At 37.9% G+C, this 16182-nt stretch overlaps 1 protein-coding gene across 3 annotated transcripts in view; it reads right to left on the bottom strand.

Moving 5' to 3' along the window:
* Positions 1 to 517: 517 nt before the first annotated feature.
* spidr (scaffold protein involved in DNA repair) overlaps positions 518 to 16182 on the bottom strand; it is a 79338-nt gene continuing 63673 nt past the window's right edge. For all 3 annotated transcript variants that reach the window (XM_066719642.1, XM_066719640.1, XM_066719641.1), the window contains 9 exons: positions 13819 to 13906; positions 13272 to 13415; positions 12419 to 12478; positions 10415 to 10616; positions 9891 to 10043; positions 8461 to 8554; positions 6685 to 6799; positions 4399 to 4452; positions 518 to 1672 (listed from right to left, as the gene is read on the bottom strand). In XM_066719642.1, the coding sequence (XP_066575739.1) occupies positions 1559 to 1672; positions 4399 to 4452; positions 6685 to 6799; positions 8461 to 8554; positions 9891 to 10043; positions 10415 to 10616; positions 12419 to 12478; positions 13272 to 13415; positions 13819 to 13906 (1024 nt within the window). In that variant the 3' untranslated portion in view covers positions 518 to 1558. The remainder of the gene's footprint in view (positions 1673 to 4398; positions 4453 to 6684; positions 6800 to 8460; positions 8555 to 9890; positions 10044 to 10414; positions 10617 to 12418; positions 12479 to 13271; positions 13416 to 13818; positions 13907 to 16182) is intronic.

Here is a 16182-nt window from a genome sequence, read left to right as displayed (position 1 = left end):
CATTATTTTCATGCAATCCTTGGATACTTACAGTGGACTTCTATTCTACCATGTAAAATGACAGCATGTGAGATTTGACCAGGGACTTCTAAATCCTTTTGCAGTGTAAACATGTAAAACGATGTATTCTGCCACATACAGTCACATGGCAATCCTGTATTTTGTGCTATAATGTATTACGACTTTGCATATATAATACAATATACTAAGACCAAAATATGTTATATGTTTATAGTATATAAGCATTACAAAAATTTTGATATGTGGTTTATAGAGCTGCACACTGCAGGTGAGGAAATTCAACTTCACATAATCCTGCAAGTGCTACATATATCAGACATATTTCAATGAAACACTAGTGGACTGGACCTTATTGACATTTAGTTTACCCTTCTAAAAAGGTAGAAAGATGTGCTAAACTATACTCTAGTCAGTCCTTCATTTCCTCAGTCACACGGCCACAGAAAGCAGTTTCCATTGTAAAGAGCAGACATTCACATTTTTATCAAAGTTGTAATGACTTTGCATATACATTTATTAGGACATTTGAAACACAACACAGTTTATTAGCTTTTCAGAGCCCTCATAAACAGTTCAGACATTGTAGTAAAAGCAAATCATCTTATTTGTCAGTTACAGATCCACTCTTTAAGGACTCACCACCTACAAACTTAGGGGAGGAAGTTCACAGATAAACCGATAACCAGCATCTGTCAGTCAATGGCAATAAAACAACTAAGGATTGAAAAACAGAAAAACACCTCCAGTTCTCCCACTGCTGACAAATCTGATCACAGAAAGCCGGAAAATTTCTCCAAATATAGACTGGCCATATCATTGAAAGAAGGAAAACAAAAAAATCAATGTCTCACTTACTCTGGTTCATAGAGCCAAAACAAAACCCTAACAAGAACACGTTTTTTTTTTTTCTCTCCAAAGTTTAGTTTGCTAAAGGGTATGCAACAGGTGTGAAAGTGGTATAATGGAGACTTTGAAATACATAATACAGTAGCACAGCTATTTAAACAAATACCTGGATTTAATTTTCCATATTAGGCTTTCTGTGGACTCACTACACTGGATTACACTGGATTATTACAAGATTATAATGATGTACACAGCAAATATCCTATTGACATTTTGTCTGCACATCTTTTCTATAATAACCACAGGGGACAATCTTTAGTGGCATCACAAAATCTTTTTACAAACATATACAATGAGGTAGATTTACAGGGAAGGCAAACCTCCAAGCTGTCATAAAGCCAGTGTTTGAAGACTGCAAACAGAAATAGTGTTACTTTAGAACAACATTTAACAACACCAACATGTGCATAATCACATGGCGGGAATGAGAAGCAGTGTCCAATATCAAAACACTATTGAACTTCACTCTTCAACTCTATTTCAGTCACATCTCAAGGAACTCATACCGCATAAATAGATTCATGCTGTTTCAATATTTTTTTTCCCCCTCTTGCAGTTTTGAAGCAACCTCACTATTAGGTCTTATAGCTCAGGGCAATTTCTCAGTAACACTTCCTGGGTTTCTGCCTGTTCAGAGGGTGATTTCTTCCAGTCCAATCCAGGCTGCTGGTTCCCTTGTTACAACATGAACATAACCAGTCAGGGGGCCCACCGCCTTCCCCAGTACATTCTCCACCTCATAACCCTGGAACGACACCAGAAGGCCAGTTAACACAATCACAGGAATGCATATGCCATTCTGTAGAGCTGAATAGTTAACAAGGATGATGTACCATCAAGTTTTAAGTATATGAATGTATTTATTTATTACACACAGAAAACAACTGAGTGGCAGTCAATTGCTAAACAACTCGGCTCATGCAACTAGAAGTTTTAGTTTTCTCTAGGCTGAATCAGTGTTCAACTCAATCTAATAACACATAAAATCACCAAATTTACCCATTGAACATCAGTTTTAACATGAATATATGAATATTCATGTTAAATATCATTTTATATATATATATATATATATATATATATATATATATATATATATATATATTTATATATAAAATGATTTTGTACATTTGCCCACTGACAAAGAAATGATCAGTCTATAATTTTAATGGTAGGTGTATTTGAACAGTGAGAGACAGAATAACAACAACAAGATCCAGAAAAACGCATTTCAAAAAAGTTATAAATTGATTTGCATGTTAATGAGGGAAATAAGTATTTGATCCCCTATCAATCAGCAAGATTTCTGGCTCCCAGGTGTCTTTTATACAGGTAACGAGCTGAGATTAGGAGCACTCTCTTAAAGGGAGTGCTCCTAATCTCAGCTCGTTACCTGTATAAAAGACACCTGTCCACAGAAGCAATCAATCAATCAGATTCCAAACTCTCCACCATGGCCAAGACCAAAGAGCTGTCCAAGGATGTCAGGGACAAGATTGTAGACCTACACAAGGCTGGAATGGGCTACAAGACCATCGCCAAGCAGCTTGTTGAGAAGGTGATAACAGTTGGTGCGATTATTTGCAAATGGAAAAACACAAAATAACTGTCAGTCTCCCTCAGTCTGGGGCTCCATGCAAGATCTCACCTCGTGGAGTTTCATGATATCATGAGAATGGTGAGGAATCAGCCCAGAACTACATGGGAGGATCTTGTTAATGATCTCAAGGCAACTGGGACCATAGTCACCAAGAAAACAATTGGTAACACACTACGCCATGAAGGACTGAAATCCTGCAGTGCCCGCAAGGTCCCCCTGCTCAAGAAAGCACATGTACAGGCCCGTCTGAAGTTTCCAATGAACATCTGAATGATTCAGAGGAGAACTGGGTGAAAGTGTTATGGTCAGATGAGACCAAAATCAAGCTCTTTGGCATCAACTCAACTCACCGTGTTTGGAGGAGGAGGAATGACCCCAAGAACACCATCTTCACCGTCAAACATGGAGGTGGAAACATTACGGGGCCATATACCGTCAAATCTTGGGTGAGAACCTCCTTCCCTCAGCCAGGGCATTGAAAATGGGTCGTGGATGGGTATTCCAGCATGACAATGAGCCAAAACACACAGCCAAGGCAACAAAGGAGTCGCTCAAGAAGAAGCACATTAAGGTCCTGGAGTGGCCTAGCCAGTCTCCAGACCTTAATCCCATAGAAAATCTGTGGAGGGAGCTGCAGGTTCGAGTTGCCAAACGTCAACCTCGAAACCATAATGACTTGGAGAGGATCTGCAAAGAGGAGTGGGACAAAATCCCTCCTGAGATGTGTGCAAACCTGGTGGCCAACTACAAGAAACGTCTGACCTCTGTGATTGCCAACAAGGGTTTTGCCACCAAGTACTAAGTCGAAGGGGTCAAATACTTATTTCCCTCATTAACATGCAAATCAATGTATAACTTTTTTGAAATGCGTTTTTCTGGATTTTTTTGTTGTTATTCTGTCTCTCACTGTTAAAATACACCTACCATTAAAATTATAGACTGATCATTTCTTTGTCAGTGGGCAAACGTACAAAATCAGCAGGGGATCAAATACTTTTTTCCCCTCACTGTACATAAACATGACAAGTTTAATTATTTTCTCTCTCATTTATGTAATAATCATAACAAATGAACAGTTCTGAAAAGATTAATTGTATTAGGATTCATTTAATGTTCATTAATGCCTTCTATTAAAATACTTATTGGTCAGTGTTCTTTTCTAAAAGCTTCTGAGTGAACATATAGCTAGGTCCTGTTGCCAAATCATGCATTTCAACTCATTGTAAAGATGAGAAAATCTGGTTCTTTACAGCGACTCAGATACAAGTATCCTTTTACCTATTTCCTATCAAAAAATGCATACATGCTGGTGACAAATCTTGCATTGTGGGAAGCGGAAACCTCTCCAGTGTGAATCGACAGTAACCCGACTCCAGTCCGATGTTGAGTGCACCTATCTTAATCTCTGAGCTTTAAGGTGACAAGTTCTGAAAATGCTTAACGAATATGACACATTTTCTACTATTTTTCAGGAATATGCTATTAGTGTACACAATATTCTGCACAATGTTGGTGTGCTGAATGTACCTTCATTAACCAATTTAGCTTCCCTATTCAATGGGTAGTTTGCCACTGTCCTGGAATATTATGACTTATCTAAACCACTGTCATAATGTGGTAAATAGAATGTGCCGATTGAATACCGTGTTTACCACACGCATAGAAAAATCCAATTAGCCTCAGGGTTTGTAGTGTTTAATCTTGTACAGTATGCCGGATAAATTGTCTTGCCAGGCTTGTAACTCACCTTTGCTCTAAACATTTTCAAAATGTAAGATTTTCTTGTCTTTTTAATTTCTCTGAGATAATATGTTTTGATTTATACCAGAGACTTTCCACAATATGCAGGCTTAACTAATGGAAAATCTTACCTCATTGCCACTAGCAGCTGATTTCAGTAGAGACTCAATCGTTTTTTGCTGTAGCTGAGAATAAAAAAATAAAATAAATATATATAATGTATGTACAGTATATGTGTGTGTATAGTGTGTATATATGTACAGTATATATACAAAGGCATCATCTAGGACATGTCAACTCAAGACTATACACTCACCTAAAGGATTATTAGGAACACCATACTAATACTGTGTTTGACCCCCTTTCGCCTTCAGAACTGCCTTAATTCTACGTGGCATTGATTCAACAAGGTGCTGAAAGCATTCTTTAGAAATGTTGGCCCATATTGATAGGATAGCATCTTGCAGTTGATGGAGATTTGTGGGATGCACATCCAGGGCACGAAGCTCCCGTTCCACCACATCCCAAAGATGCTCTATTGGGTTGAGATCTGGTGACTGTGGGGGCCAGTTTAGTACAGTGAACTCATTGTCATGTTCAAGAAACCAATTTGAAATGATTCGACCTTTGTGACATGGTGCATTATCCTGCTGGAAGTAGCCATCAGAGGATGGGTACATGGTGGTCATAAAGGGATGGACATGCTCAGGTAGGCCGTGGCATTTAAACGATGCCCAATTGGTACTAAGGGGCCTAAAGTGTGCCAAGAAAACATCCCCCACACCATTACACCACCACCACCAGCCTGCACAGTGGTAACAAGGCATCCATGGGATCCATGTTCTCATTCTGTTTACGCCAAATTCTGACTCTACCATCTGAATGTCTCAACAGAAATCGAGACTCATCAGACCAGGCAACATTTTTCCAGTCTTCAACTGTCCAATTTTGGTGAGCTTGTGCAAATTGTAGCCTCTTTTTCCTATTTGTAGTGGAGATGAGTGGTACCCGGTGGGGTCTTCTGCTGTTGTAGCCCATCCGCCTCAAGGTTGTACGTGTTGTGGCTTCACAAATGCTTTGCTGCATACCTCGGTTGTAACGAGTGGTTATTTCAGTCAAAGTTGCTCTTCTATCAGCTTGAATCAGTCGGCCCATTCTCCTCTGACCTCTAGCATCAACAAGGCATTTTCGCCCACAGGACTGCCGCATACTGGATGTTTTTCCCTTTTCACACCATTCTTTGTAAACCCTAGAAATGGTTGTGCGTGAAAATCCCAGTAACTGAGCAGATTGTGAAAGACTCAGACCGGCCCGTCTGGCACCAACAACCATGCCACGCTCAAAATTGCTTAAATCACCTTTCTTTCCCATTCAGACATTCAGTTTGGAGTTCAGGAGATTGTCTTGACCAGGACCACACCCCTAAATGCATTGAAGCAACTGCCATGTGATTGGTTGGTTAGATAATTGCATTAATGAGAAATTGAACAGGTGTTCCTAATAATCCTTTAGGTGAGTGCATGCTTACAAGCAGTGGTTAATCTGTAAATATCAATGTGCCGGAGCTCAATCTGAATGTGACAGCACGGATGGAGGACGGGCAGCGGAGGAAGTGCTGTCAAGTTGAGTTGTCATCTTCACTATTATTTTTTAATTGTAAGTGCACGTTACATCTTTCATGTCACGTGGAGGTGCTGGAGCTGTGCTTACAGGTTCCGGAGTCTCAATTTCTGAGATGTCAATAAAACAGCGTTACATCTGTTCAAATTATACAAACATTACACTTCACGGTTCCATTCATACATTGGGAACTGGCTCTTCCCAGATATCCTTGAAATTGTCCCCCCACCCCCAGTCTGACTAGCTGCACGTTTCTTTGCATAAAGTGACAGCTTGTGAATGTAATGACCCAAAGAGGAACAGTAGGGAGGGCACAATACAGAAATGTGGTGTGCTCACTGCTCGTGCACCATAGTTAACAGGAAGACTTTATGCATGAAATTTCAACACACCAAATGAGATGTCACACTTTATTTAAGAGCATTAGGGAATATTAGTAGAGGAACTGCTTTTAAGTTAAAGTGACATTTGTTATCAACAGTTTCTTATCACTTCAAATTCTGGTGATACAGTTCTCATTAAAAGGAGTTTATTCATATTTCATTCTGCTTTTTTTATGTTTTTATGTTTATGTTTTTTATGTTTTATGTTCTGAAATGTACATTTTCTTTCAGTTTTGGTAACCTAACCTTTTTTATTTTTAACCCGTGGCAGTTTACCACTTACCTTTGTACCATGTCAGGTTATTCACTGAACTTGAACTGCTCAAATAAAAATAAAAAAATCTTCTGACCAGTAGTGTGAGTATATATTTATTATTATTTTTAAAACATATTGGTATAAATGTTTTACATTACCTTGACTTTCACAGTGCACTGACTGTATGAATCACAGTGTAGGAAGACTTCAAGTTGCATTTTCATGGTAGGCCTGTCTACTGTGGTGACACAAAGACTACAGAAAAATCTTTGTCTGAAAAATCACAGAATAAAACAGTGTAAGAGGTATGTTAAAATGACAGGCACAAATTACAAAGCTGTTACTACAGTGTTAAGCTACAGTCGTTCTTACTGAAAGCTATGATTTAGTTATTTAATTTATTTTCAGCTCAATTCTTATTAAGAAAATAATTTCAAATAAAACTGTGGCCTTTAATACTTTGCTGGTCTAATGCTGAATTAACGTAGCTCTACCTTTTCCAAGTTTACACATTTTATTTCCATATTTCCATATATTCTTTCCTCCTGTATCTGAAATTAAACCCATTGTATGTGTTGAAATAATTAAGGGCTGGTGTTCACTGGATTTTAACTTTTGTGTGGCAGCATTTTGGCTGCACAGTAAAGTGTTTGCATGCGTTTCTATTTTATTCTGGACATACACGACAAGTTATAAAATTACACATTAAAGGTGCAAAAATAACCATTTCCTGGAAACTGAAAATGGGATTAGCACTGTGCACAAAGTTTGAAACATGCTACAAATTGGTTTGACATTATATGTAAGTATAAGATAGACAGGATTGTGCCCTACAAATGTAACTTAGAAATGTTATATTACAATTTATTGCAGTCAATGTAATTAATTTACATAGTAACATAATTTACATGAAATGAGATAAGATCATGTATAGCCTAACTTCACCAATGCATGCAATACAGAATGTTCTCAGTTAACATGCAAGAAAGATAGTGTGTTGGATGCATCAAATGCTTTAATAATGTCTTATTACATTACATTTAATTAAAAACTATCAAACAAACTATTATGATCAAAACAAACAACTGAATGAATCACCAACATGTCAACAAATCTTCACATTTCAGATTTAATCATAATGCTCTCCTTTCAGTGAGGTGACAAAATAATAAAAAAAAAAAACTTTGTTTTTCTAATGGTGTCCTAGTAATAAGCAGGCCACCATTTTCTGCCTCTAGAAACCACATAAGGGGAATTTGTTAATCAAAACATATTGTAATGAGGTCAATAAAACAAATGGAAGCACAAATGGCTGTTTATAGAAACAACTAGTACTATGCAGGAAGGTAGTTATCATAAACAAGCTCTGTGGCCACCCAGCAGCAGTGGCAGCCAACTGGCAGAGAAACCTGGAAATGAAATGCCAGTCGGAAGGGCAGGAGGCTCTAGAGTTTTTAGGAAGTGAAAGTCACAAGACCTCTTAATTTAATAGAGAACTTAAGTTCCATCATTATTGCTGCCAGACTGTCAATACCAAAATAAATTTTACAAAAATCTATTAAACCCATCAAAAAAACAGAATATAAACACATATCCATAATAATCCAGCTTCTTTCAGGATGTACAATTATTCAGGCAACACATTTATTCTACTCTCACAACCTATATCTTAAATATATTACTTTGTAAACCAGCACAGTTATACAAATATGAGTTCTTATGATCTCTGTATTCTTAAACACCTATTAAAAAGTCAAATGCAATGCTTTATATGGATTCCTTTTTTGACTCTGGTGTTATTAGTTTATGAATGTGGTTTAGATCTACTACACTGCCCCAGAGCTCTAAAACCATCATATTGATACTGGAAAGCAAAGTTGGAAATATGAAGGTTTAAACCTATTGAAATGATTGTAAAAATATATTGATCTTACTGTTCCATGTTTGAGGCATCTAGATTTTCATTCCCACACCAACAGCATACCGGCCAAGAATAGGCCTTGCTCTCATCAACCCCGACCACAACTCCTGTTAATGGGCATTTAAAAAAACAAGAAAGTTTAGTTAGTTTAGTTTAACTTCATAGGTACATTCAATCACAAACACATGCCTTCTCAATTTCTCAAGTGTGATAGCATTCACACAAAGCTGCATGCAAAAGCAATGTAATCTAACTGTATAAAACTCCACAAAGTCTAGGATGGTAACTACTGCCTTGGAGCAATGTCACTGATGTTTATTTTGTTGTAACTATAGTGCATTATTTGCATAGCACAGAATTTAAGGGTTTTGCTTTCTTGTAATTAATGGATTATGGTTACTGAATTAGAGAGTTGTTCTAAGAGCCATAACTTATTGTTATACAGCTCTGAACCAACCAAAACTGCCAGTGCACTGCTGGTAAAGCACTCATGTCCCTGGGAAATTAAATTAGACATGATTAAATTAAACATGTTATTGACAGATCTCTCTAAACTGCATTCATATAAATGCATGTAAACAGAACATTAGCGAACTAAGTGGATATATTACATGGAATTGTAGTCTAGCAAGTTTCTTAGATAAATCTTTCAGGTATTCCTTCCAAGTACTTTAGTAATTGATCTACATTTGCTTTGTGAAATTCACAAATGTACAATGAGTGAACTGTAATTCATGTATTAAATATATGATAGGGAGCACATTTAAGTGCTTAAAAACACAATGTTGTATGATAGAATTAAAAAAGCGTGAAATAACATAAGGAAAAGCAAATGCAACTGATAAACTGCTCAGGCATGAGGACAAATCTTGCATTTCTAAAGTGTTTCTATGCTCTGCTTTATAAGTGGTTGCACCCACTGCGTCATTAACTACAAAAACACTTCTCCTCCAAAACTGTTTTTGAAAAATACTTACTTGATTGATTGCCTTACAAATTAATTTAATGTAATTAATTTGGGCAAACACTCCTGTCAATCAATAAATCAGTCAGTGGCAGCCACAGAACTGTCAAAATAACTTCAGTATTCTTTCTTAAATATCACCAATCAAGACCATGTGTCAACAAATATCTGGTTTGTACTTTGTGACATCTTGCAGATCCAGACAGATGTGCTTGGAAGAAAGCTCTGGGGAGAAGGGGATGGGGGTAGCAGATTGGGAAAAACTGTGGAATGAGTAACCTCAAAGAAAGACAATGGCTTTGTCTTTAGCAACCACAAGTTAGTCTCTCACAAAGCAATGTAGAGGAAAAAAGCCACAGCCACAGTTGGGTTTGTGTGTGAGAAAAAAAAAACATCTACTAAAAAAAGAAAAAGAAAAAATACAAGCAAACAAATGGAAAGGGAAGTTTTATGCATTCTTAGTTCTGGCATGAACAAACCTTTCACCACACACAGAGTGTTGGCTTTAGTTTTTGGATCCAGTTCATCCAGTTTCACTAGCTCAGGCAGACGACCTGGGCTCACTGTGCTATCGGCACTCAACACACATAGCTGCGGCTCCAGTACAGTGCGCTCCACACACAGGACAGTATCTACACACAAAATGGAAAGACCCATTCTGAATAATCATTCACGGACAATCCATAGTGCAATTAAAGTGTGCAGGGTAGAAAAAGATATATATATACCGAAAGAGGAAAGCAGGGCCAATGGAAAAAATATATCAGGATTTACAATCTAGCAAAACCAAAATGATAAATGACTTCTTAAGATAAGGAAACCATCTGTTCTGAGGCACAGGCTGACATGTCTGTCATTTTGCAGGTTGTTTTCAGTATTCTGTAAACCTAACTTTAACTTTAAGCAAATATTTGGTTACTGCTTTAAAATTCTCTGTTAGTCATAAATGTTTAATCATATTATATGAGCTAATAACTATGGAAATGCACTGCAATAAACTCACCACGTTCTTTTACAACATCTTTAAATGCAAGACTGCAGGAGGAGGCACTCTTGAGGGCTTGCATGACAGCTGAGCCAAGCACACATGAAGTTGTCACTCGCACTGGCACTGTTCTGCAACAGTTCAGACGGTTATCTTCCTCAGACTGCAGGCTGGAGTCCGTCACAAACAACCAGAACTCACCCTGCCCTGGCTCCACACTCTGTGAAGTGCACAACATAGGTCAGGAACACAAAACGTATTCTGTCCAAAAACAATGTTTTTGGTATACAGACATTTTTCTAAATCATGTAAATCGGAAAACCCTGACACTGTACTGAGTCACCTTGACAAAATACCACATCAGACACGGCCTTGTGTGCTGTCTTTTCTTCTTTTTCATCCATGCAGGTAATTTGTACAAAGAATAAACAGCTATTCGAGAGCTAAGCCTTGACCTTTCAGATAAGAATCGAAAGTGAACAGAACTGGATTCCTGAACTCCAAAAAGGATTTCACTATGTACATTTTAACATTTTAAAATGCAGACCAAGCCATTTTTTTACATTAAAAGAATTGAAACAAAATGAAAAACATGCTGATAGATAAGTCAACATATAAAACAACTACTGCAAATGCATTAGGCAAGAGCACTTCATTTTAATGGTCACTTAAATGGGGAGTTAACATCATTTAACACACTGGAATGAAGATTAAAGCATTCATATAGTATCTCGGCATTACAAGAACATGGTATAATTCTGGTTTAACATGGAAAGCCAGGGAGCAGGGATACTTTATTCAGTTTTGAAATCATGTTGGATCAAAATTATTTAATGCTGCCAGAAGCTGAGGTGATTCATAGAATGGAAAATCTTTGAAAGATGGAGCAGAGGAAAAAACACATGTAATGTAAAAGGGCAAAGTAAGAGAGTAGCAGATACTTGCTATAAAAAAAAAAAAGTTTATAATCTTAAAACTGTATCAGCAACAACTGGAACTTCTACAGTCATTCTCAGCGTGGACTGCGTGTTGCTGCATTAGTCTTATCAAAACCCCCTTCCTCTTTTTAAGTTCCTTCTCACATCTGTCTCGAAGGCAGATGCACTTGCATTTTAAAATTAATATAGCTGCTGGCAGCAGCATGAAGAAACGGGCAGTGAGAGTGCGCACACAAAGAGGAGATCAGAGTGACCACAGCTCGGCCTGTTTTCCACAGAGCGTTTTTTTTTTGCATTCTATTAGGGATTGAGAATAGAAGCAACAGACAAACAGCAGCAGGTTTTGGTTAGAATGACATTTAAAAACATCCACACATCTGGAAGAGATTCATTCACTTCCTGGTTTGACCAATATGTCCTTGAAAAGTAAAAAGTAAAAGTGCACAAACAAATATGGTCTTAAAAAAAAAAAAAGTGACAAAAGATAAAATAAACAACTGGTATATGAAGACCACAACAAAAGTAAACAGATTGCTGTGCCATTTCAAAGTGGATATTGGAGTGGAGGTTGTAAGTGAAGATTTGTATTTGAAATTGACAACTAGGCATCAGCTACTAAATATTAGCTTAAAAGGAACAATCTGAATGATTATAGAGACTGAGGAATAATGCACTGAACCATTGAAGCTGAATACCGTGATTATCAAACTCCTTCATTTCCATTTTTGACCAGCCATGGTTGTTCTACATCCAGAAATGTCCCCCCACTGTGGGAAATGTGTGATGAAGTGTTATAATCTATGTAGTACTACTTCAAGTTATTGAAAATCACTAAAATACTTGAATTTCTTTATTTGTCTAAATGTTTAGGTACAGCCGGGATTAACGTAATTACTGAGTGACATACTTTATATGAAAAACAACAAAAACAAGCTGATAAACAATCACTGACCTCTATATACATAAAATAAAAGTTTCAGCTAAGACCATGCACTTATGTTTTCCACTGGATTATTATAGAGTTTATAACCATAAAGTTAATTGTAAAAGTCCAGCTAATATAAAATAAGAATAAAGTCTTTACCTGCACTCGTTTGTATGTGATTGTGGCAGTAAAACTGCAACGGTGGTTGTCAGGTACACACTACAATATACAGAAGCAAAAAAATATCAATTAATTGCATAGCAAACACCACACACTTACCAAAACAATCAAACTATTTGATTTGCATATGGGTAATGAAAATGAAAGAGGAGTTAACTGGTATATCCAAGTATTGAGTCCTGCCTGCAGCCAAAATAGAGGTTAGGGCTAAGACTATACGAAGCACCGGTGCTCAATCTTGTAACAAGAATTTCAGAAAAATAAAGAAAGGATGCTTGCACATATACAGGGAAAAATACATCGGTAACCAGTATTTCACCATATTTTGGCCCATCTTATTCATTTTGTAGCTGACTGATTTAAAGCCTACGAGGAACAAGATGCTTTTTGATGGCTCCTGTAGAATCATCTTCTTCAGTGCGGTTAGGTAGTTTATTAACACTGAAAGCTGTGTCAACAACTTTTTAGGTAGACCCTAAAGTTAAGTTTGTTAATTGCTTATAAAATTTGCTCATCTTTAAACTATCTCCAGTGTAACAATGCTGTTGTTGTTTTGGTAGGTGACTAAAACGGAATACACTATTCTGAAGGTGTCAGTGGTTCCTAACCCTGGTCCTGGGCACATAATGTCCTGCTAGTTTTTGTTCTAACTTAGATCTCATTTCCTTAACTGAACTAATAATTGGTCCAATAAGAGCTTATTAATCATTTTAAACTGTTTGAGACATCAAGTTAAAACACACAAACAAACAATCACTGTCTTTATACTCAACATATATTGCCATATAAGATCCATGTAGCCATGTGCTCTGAGAGCCTGTGGCCTGGTTACCTGCAGGATCTCCTGGAGGGTGTGCACCACAGGGGGCAAGTAGAGAGCCTGCAGGGCCTCCTCCTTGAGCTCCTCCACAGTGCCCTCGTCTCGCTGGGCAGAGAGCACATAAGAGAAACTGGGAGCAGGGAGACTGCCACTGTCCTGTGAGAGATGGCAGGGCGAAGTTTACTCGTGGTGCTTCTTACCACCTTTCCAAACATGAACACAGCTGTGTTGTCTGCCTGTGTTCCTACAGTACAGATTTTGCTTCAATATTAGTGGGGGGTAACGGGGTAAATAAAAGCAGATGGCACTTTTTAAACAGTTTAAAAGATTATTAGCGGTCTTACACACTGGAGACTGATCTAGGATCTACCACTTATGACCCAAACAAATGAGTGACATTAGAAAGACAACATTAGGCTGAAGAGGGTCATTTTTGTCTGACGGTTATTGTCCTTAGGAAGCCTTCTTAATTGTCTGCTCTCGTGTATTTTGGATTGGCACTCCCCACATCGGACTTGGAAAATTAAAATAATAAACAATATAATGTATGAACTCCTACCCCTGGACTTTCCTGACTTTTTCCGAGCACTTTCAGAGGCACCAGTGGAGGCCACAAGCTGTCAATGAGATTAAAGAGCCATATCGACCTGCAGAAAATAGACACTCCTTTAACAGTCACTCAGGCAGACATTTGTCTGTTCAAACAGCACTGTCACACCCTTGAATGAAATAATAATAAATAAATAAATGTCTATTAAAATTGGCATGACTGGGCCTGTTGAGAAGCCACATGACAAGCCTTTTAATACAGGTTGTTAAATCATACCTACTGTTATGGGCGAGTTCGTACACACTTAACAAATAATGACAAATACATCTTTCTGATTCACACAAAAATAGTTTGACTTCTGTACCATTAAAAACAGAAAGCTGTTGAGGAGGATAAAAAAAGTTCTACTTTCAATGTATGCCCTGCAAACATTTTTCATGTTCTCAAGAAGTTGACTCTTGTAATTTTCATTATGTAATACAGACAAGCTGGGAAATTAGCTATTACCAAAGCTTTCGTGGGTAAAAAAATACATAAAAGATGATAATAAGAAATGTCAGTACTATATATATATATAGATATAGATATAGATATACACACACATATACACTCACCTAAAGGATTATTAGGAACACCATACTAATACTGTGTTTGACCCCCTTTCGCCTTCAGAACTGCCTTAATTCTACGTGGCATTGATTCAACAAGGTGCTGAAAGCATTCTTTAGAAATGTTGGCCCATATTGATAGGATAGCATCTTGCAGTTGATGGAGATTTGTGGGATGCACATCCAGGGCACAAAGCTCCCGTTCCACCACATCCCAAAGATGCTCTATTGGGTTGAGATCTGGTGACTGTGGGGGCCAGTTTAGTACAGTGAACTCATTGTCATGTTCAAGAAACCAATTTGAAATGATTCGACCTTTGTGACATGGTGCATTATCCTGCTGGAAGTAGCCATCAGAGGATGGGTACATGGTGGTCATAAAGGGATGGACATGCTCAGGTAGGCCGTGGCATTTAAACGATGCCCAATTGGTACTAAGGGGCCTAAAGTGTGCCAAGAAAACATCCCCCACACCATTACACCACCACCACCAGCCTGCACAGTGGTAACAAGGCATGATGGATCCATGTTCTCATTCTGTTTACGCCAAATTCTGACTCTACCATCTGAATGTCTCAACAGAAATCGAGACTCATCAGACCAGGCAACATTTTTCCAGTCTTCAACTGTCCAATTTTGGTGAGCTTGTGCAAATTGTAGCCTCTTTTTCCTATTTGTAGTGGAGATGAGTGGTACCCGGTGGGGTCTTCTGCTGTTGTAGCCCATCCGCCTCAAGGTTGTACGTGTTGTGGCTTCACAAATGCTTTGCTGCATACCTCGGTTGTAACGAGTGGTTATTTCAGTCAAAGTTGCTCTTCTATCAGCTTGAATCAGTCGGCCCATTCTCCTCTGACCTCTAGCATCAACAAGGCATTTTCGCCCACAGGACTGCCGCATACTGGATGTTTTTCCCTTTTCACACCATTCTTTGTAAACCCTAGAAATGGTTGTGCGTGAAAATCCCAGTAACTGAGCAGATTGTGAAAGACTCAGACCGGCGCGTCTGGCACCAACAACCATGCCACGCTCAAAATTGCTTAAATCACCTTTCTTTCCCATTCAGACATTCAGTTTGGAGTTCAGGAGATTGTCTTGACCAGGACCACACCCCTAAATGCATTGAAGCAACTGCCATGTGATTGGTTGGTTAGATAATTGCATTAATGAGAAATTGAACAGGTGTTCCTAATAATCCTTTAGGTGAGTGTATATATACATAGAGCTCCGGAAAAAAAATAGACCACTGCAAATTTTTCTTAAATCAGCATCTCTACATGTATGGCAGCCATTGCATTCCATTCGTATTTTTATGGAATTTGGGAGAAATGTTATCAGTAGTTTATCGAATAAAACACAAATGTTCATTTTACCCAACATTTGGGTTCACTTAGAAATTTCCTTGTTTTCGAAAGAAAAGCATTTTTTTGTCCATTAAAATAACACCAAATTGATCAGAAATACAGTGTAGACATTGTTAATGTTGTAAATGACTATTGTAGCTGAAATGTCTGATTTGTAATGGAATATCTACATAGTCGTACAGAGGCCCATTATCAGCAACCATCAGTCCTGTGTTCCAATGGCACGTTGTTTGCTAATCCAAGTTTATCATTTTAAAAAGCTAATTGATCATTAGAAAACCATTTTGCAATTATGTTAGCACAGCTGAAAAGTGTTCTGATTAAAGAAGCAATAAAACTGGCCTTCTTTAGACTAATTGAGTATCTGGAGCATCAGCAATTGTGGGTTCGATTACAGGCTCAAA

This window comes from Amia ocellicauda, chromosome 2, assembly GCF_036373705.1.
Source record: "Amia ocellicauda isolate fAmiCal2 chromosome 2, fAmiCal2.hap1, whole genome shotgun sequence".
Classification (NCBI taxonomy): Eukaryota; Metazoa; Chordata; class Actinopteri; order Amiiformes; family Amiidae; genus Amia; species Amia ocellicauda.
Note: the sequence above shows the minus strand (reverse complement) of the source record. Positions and strands in the feature narration are given on the sequence as shown.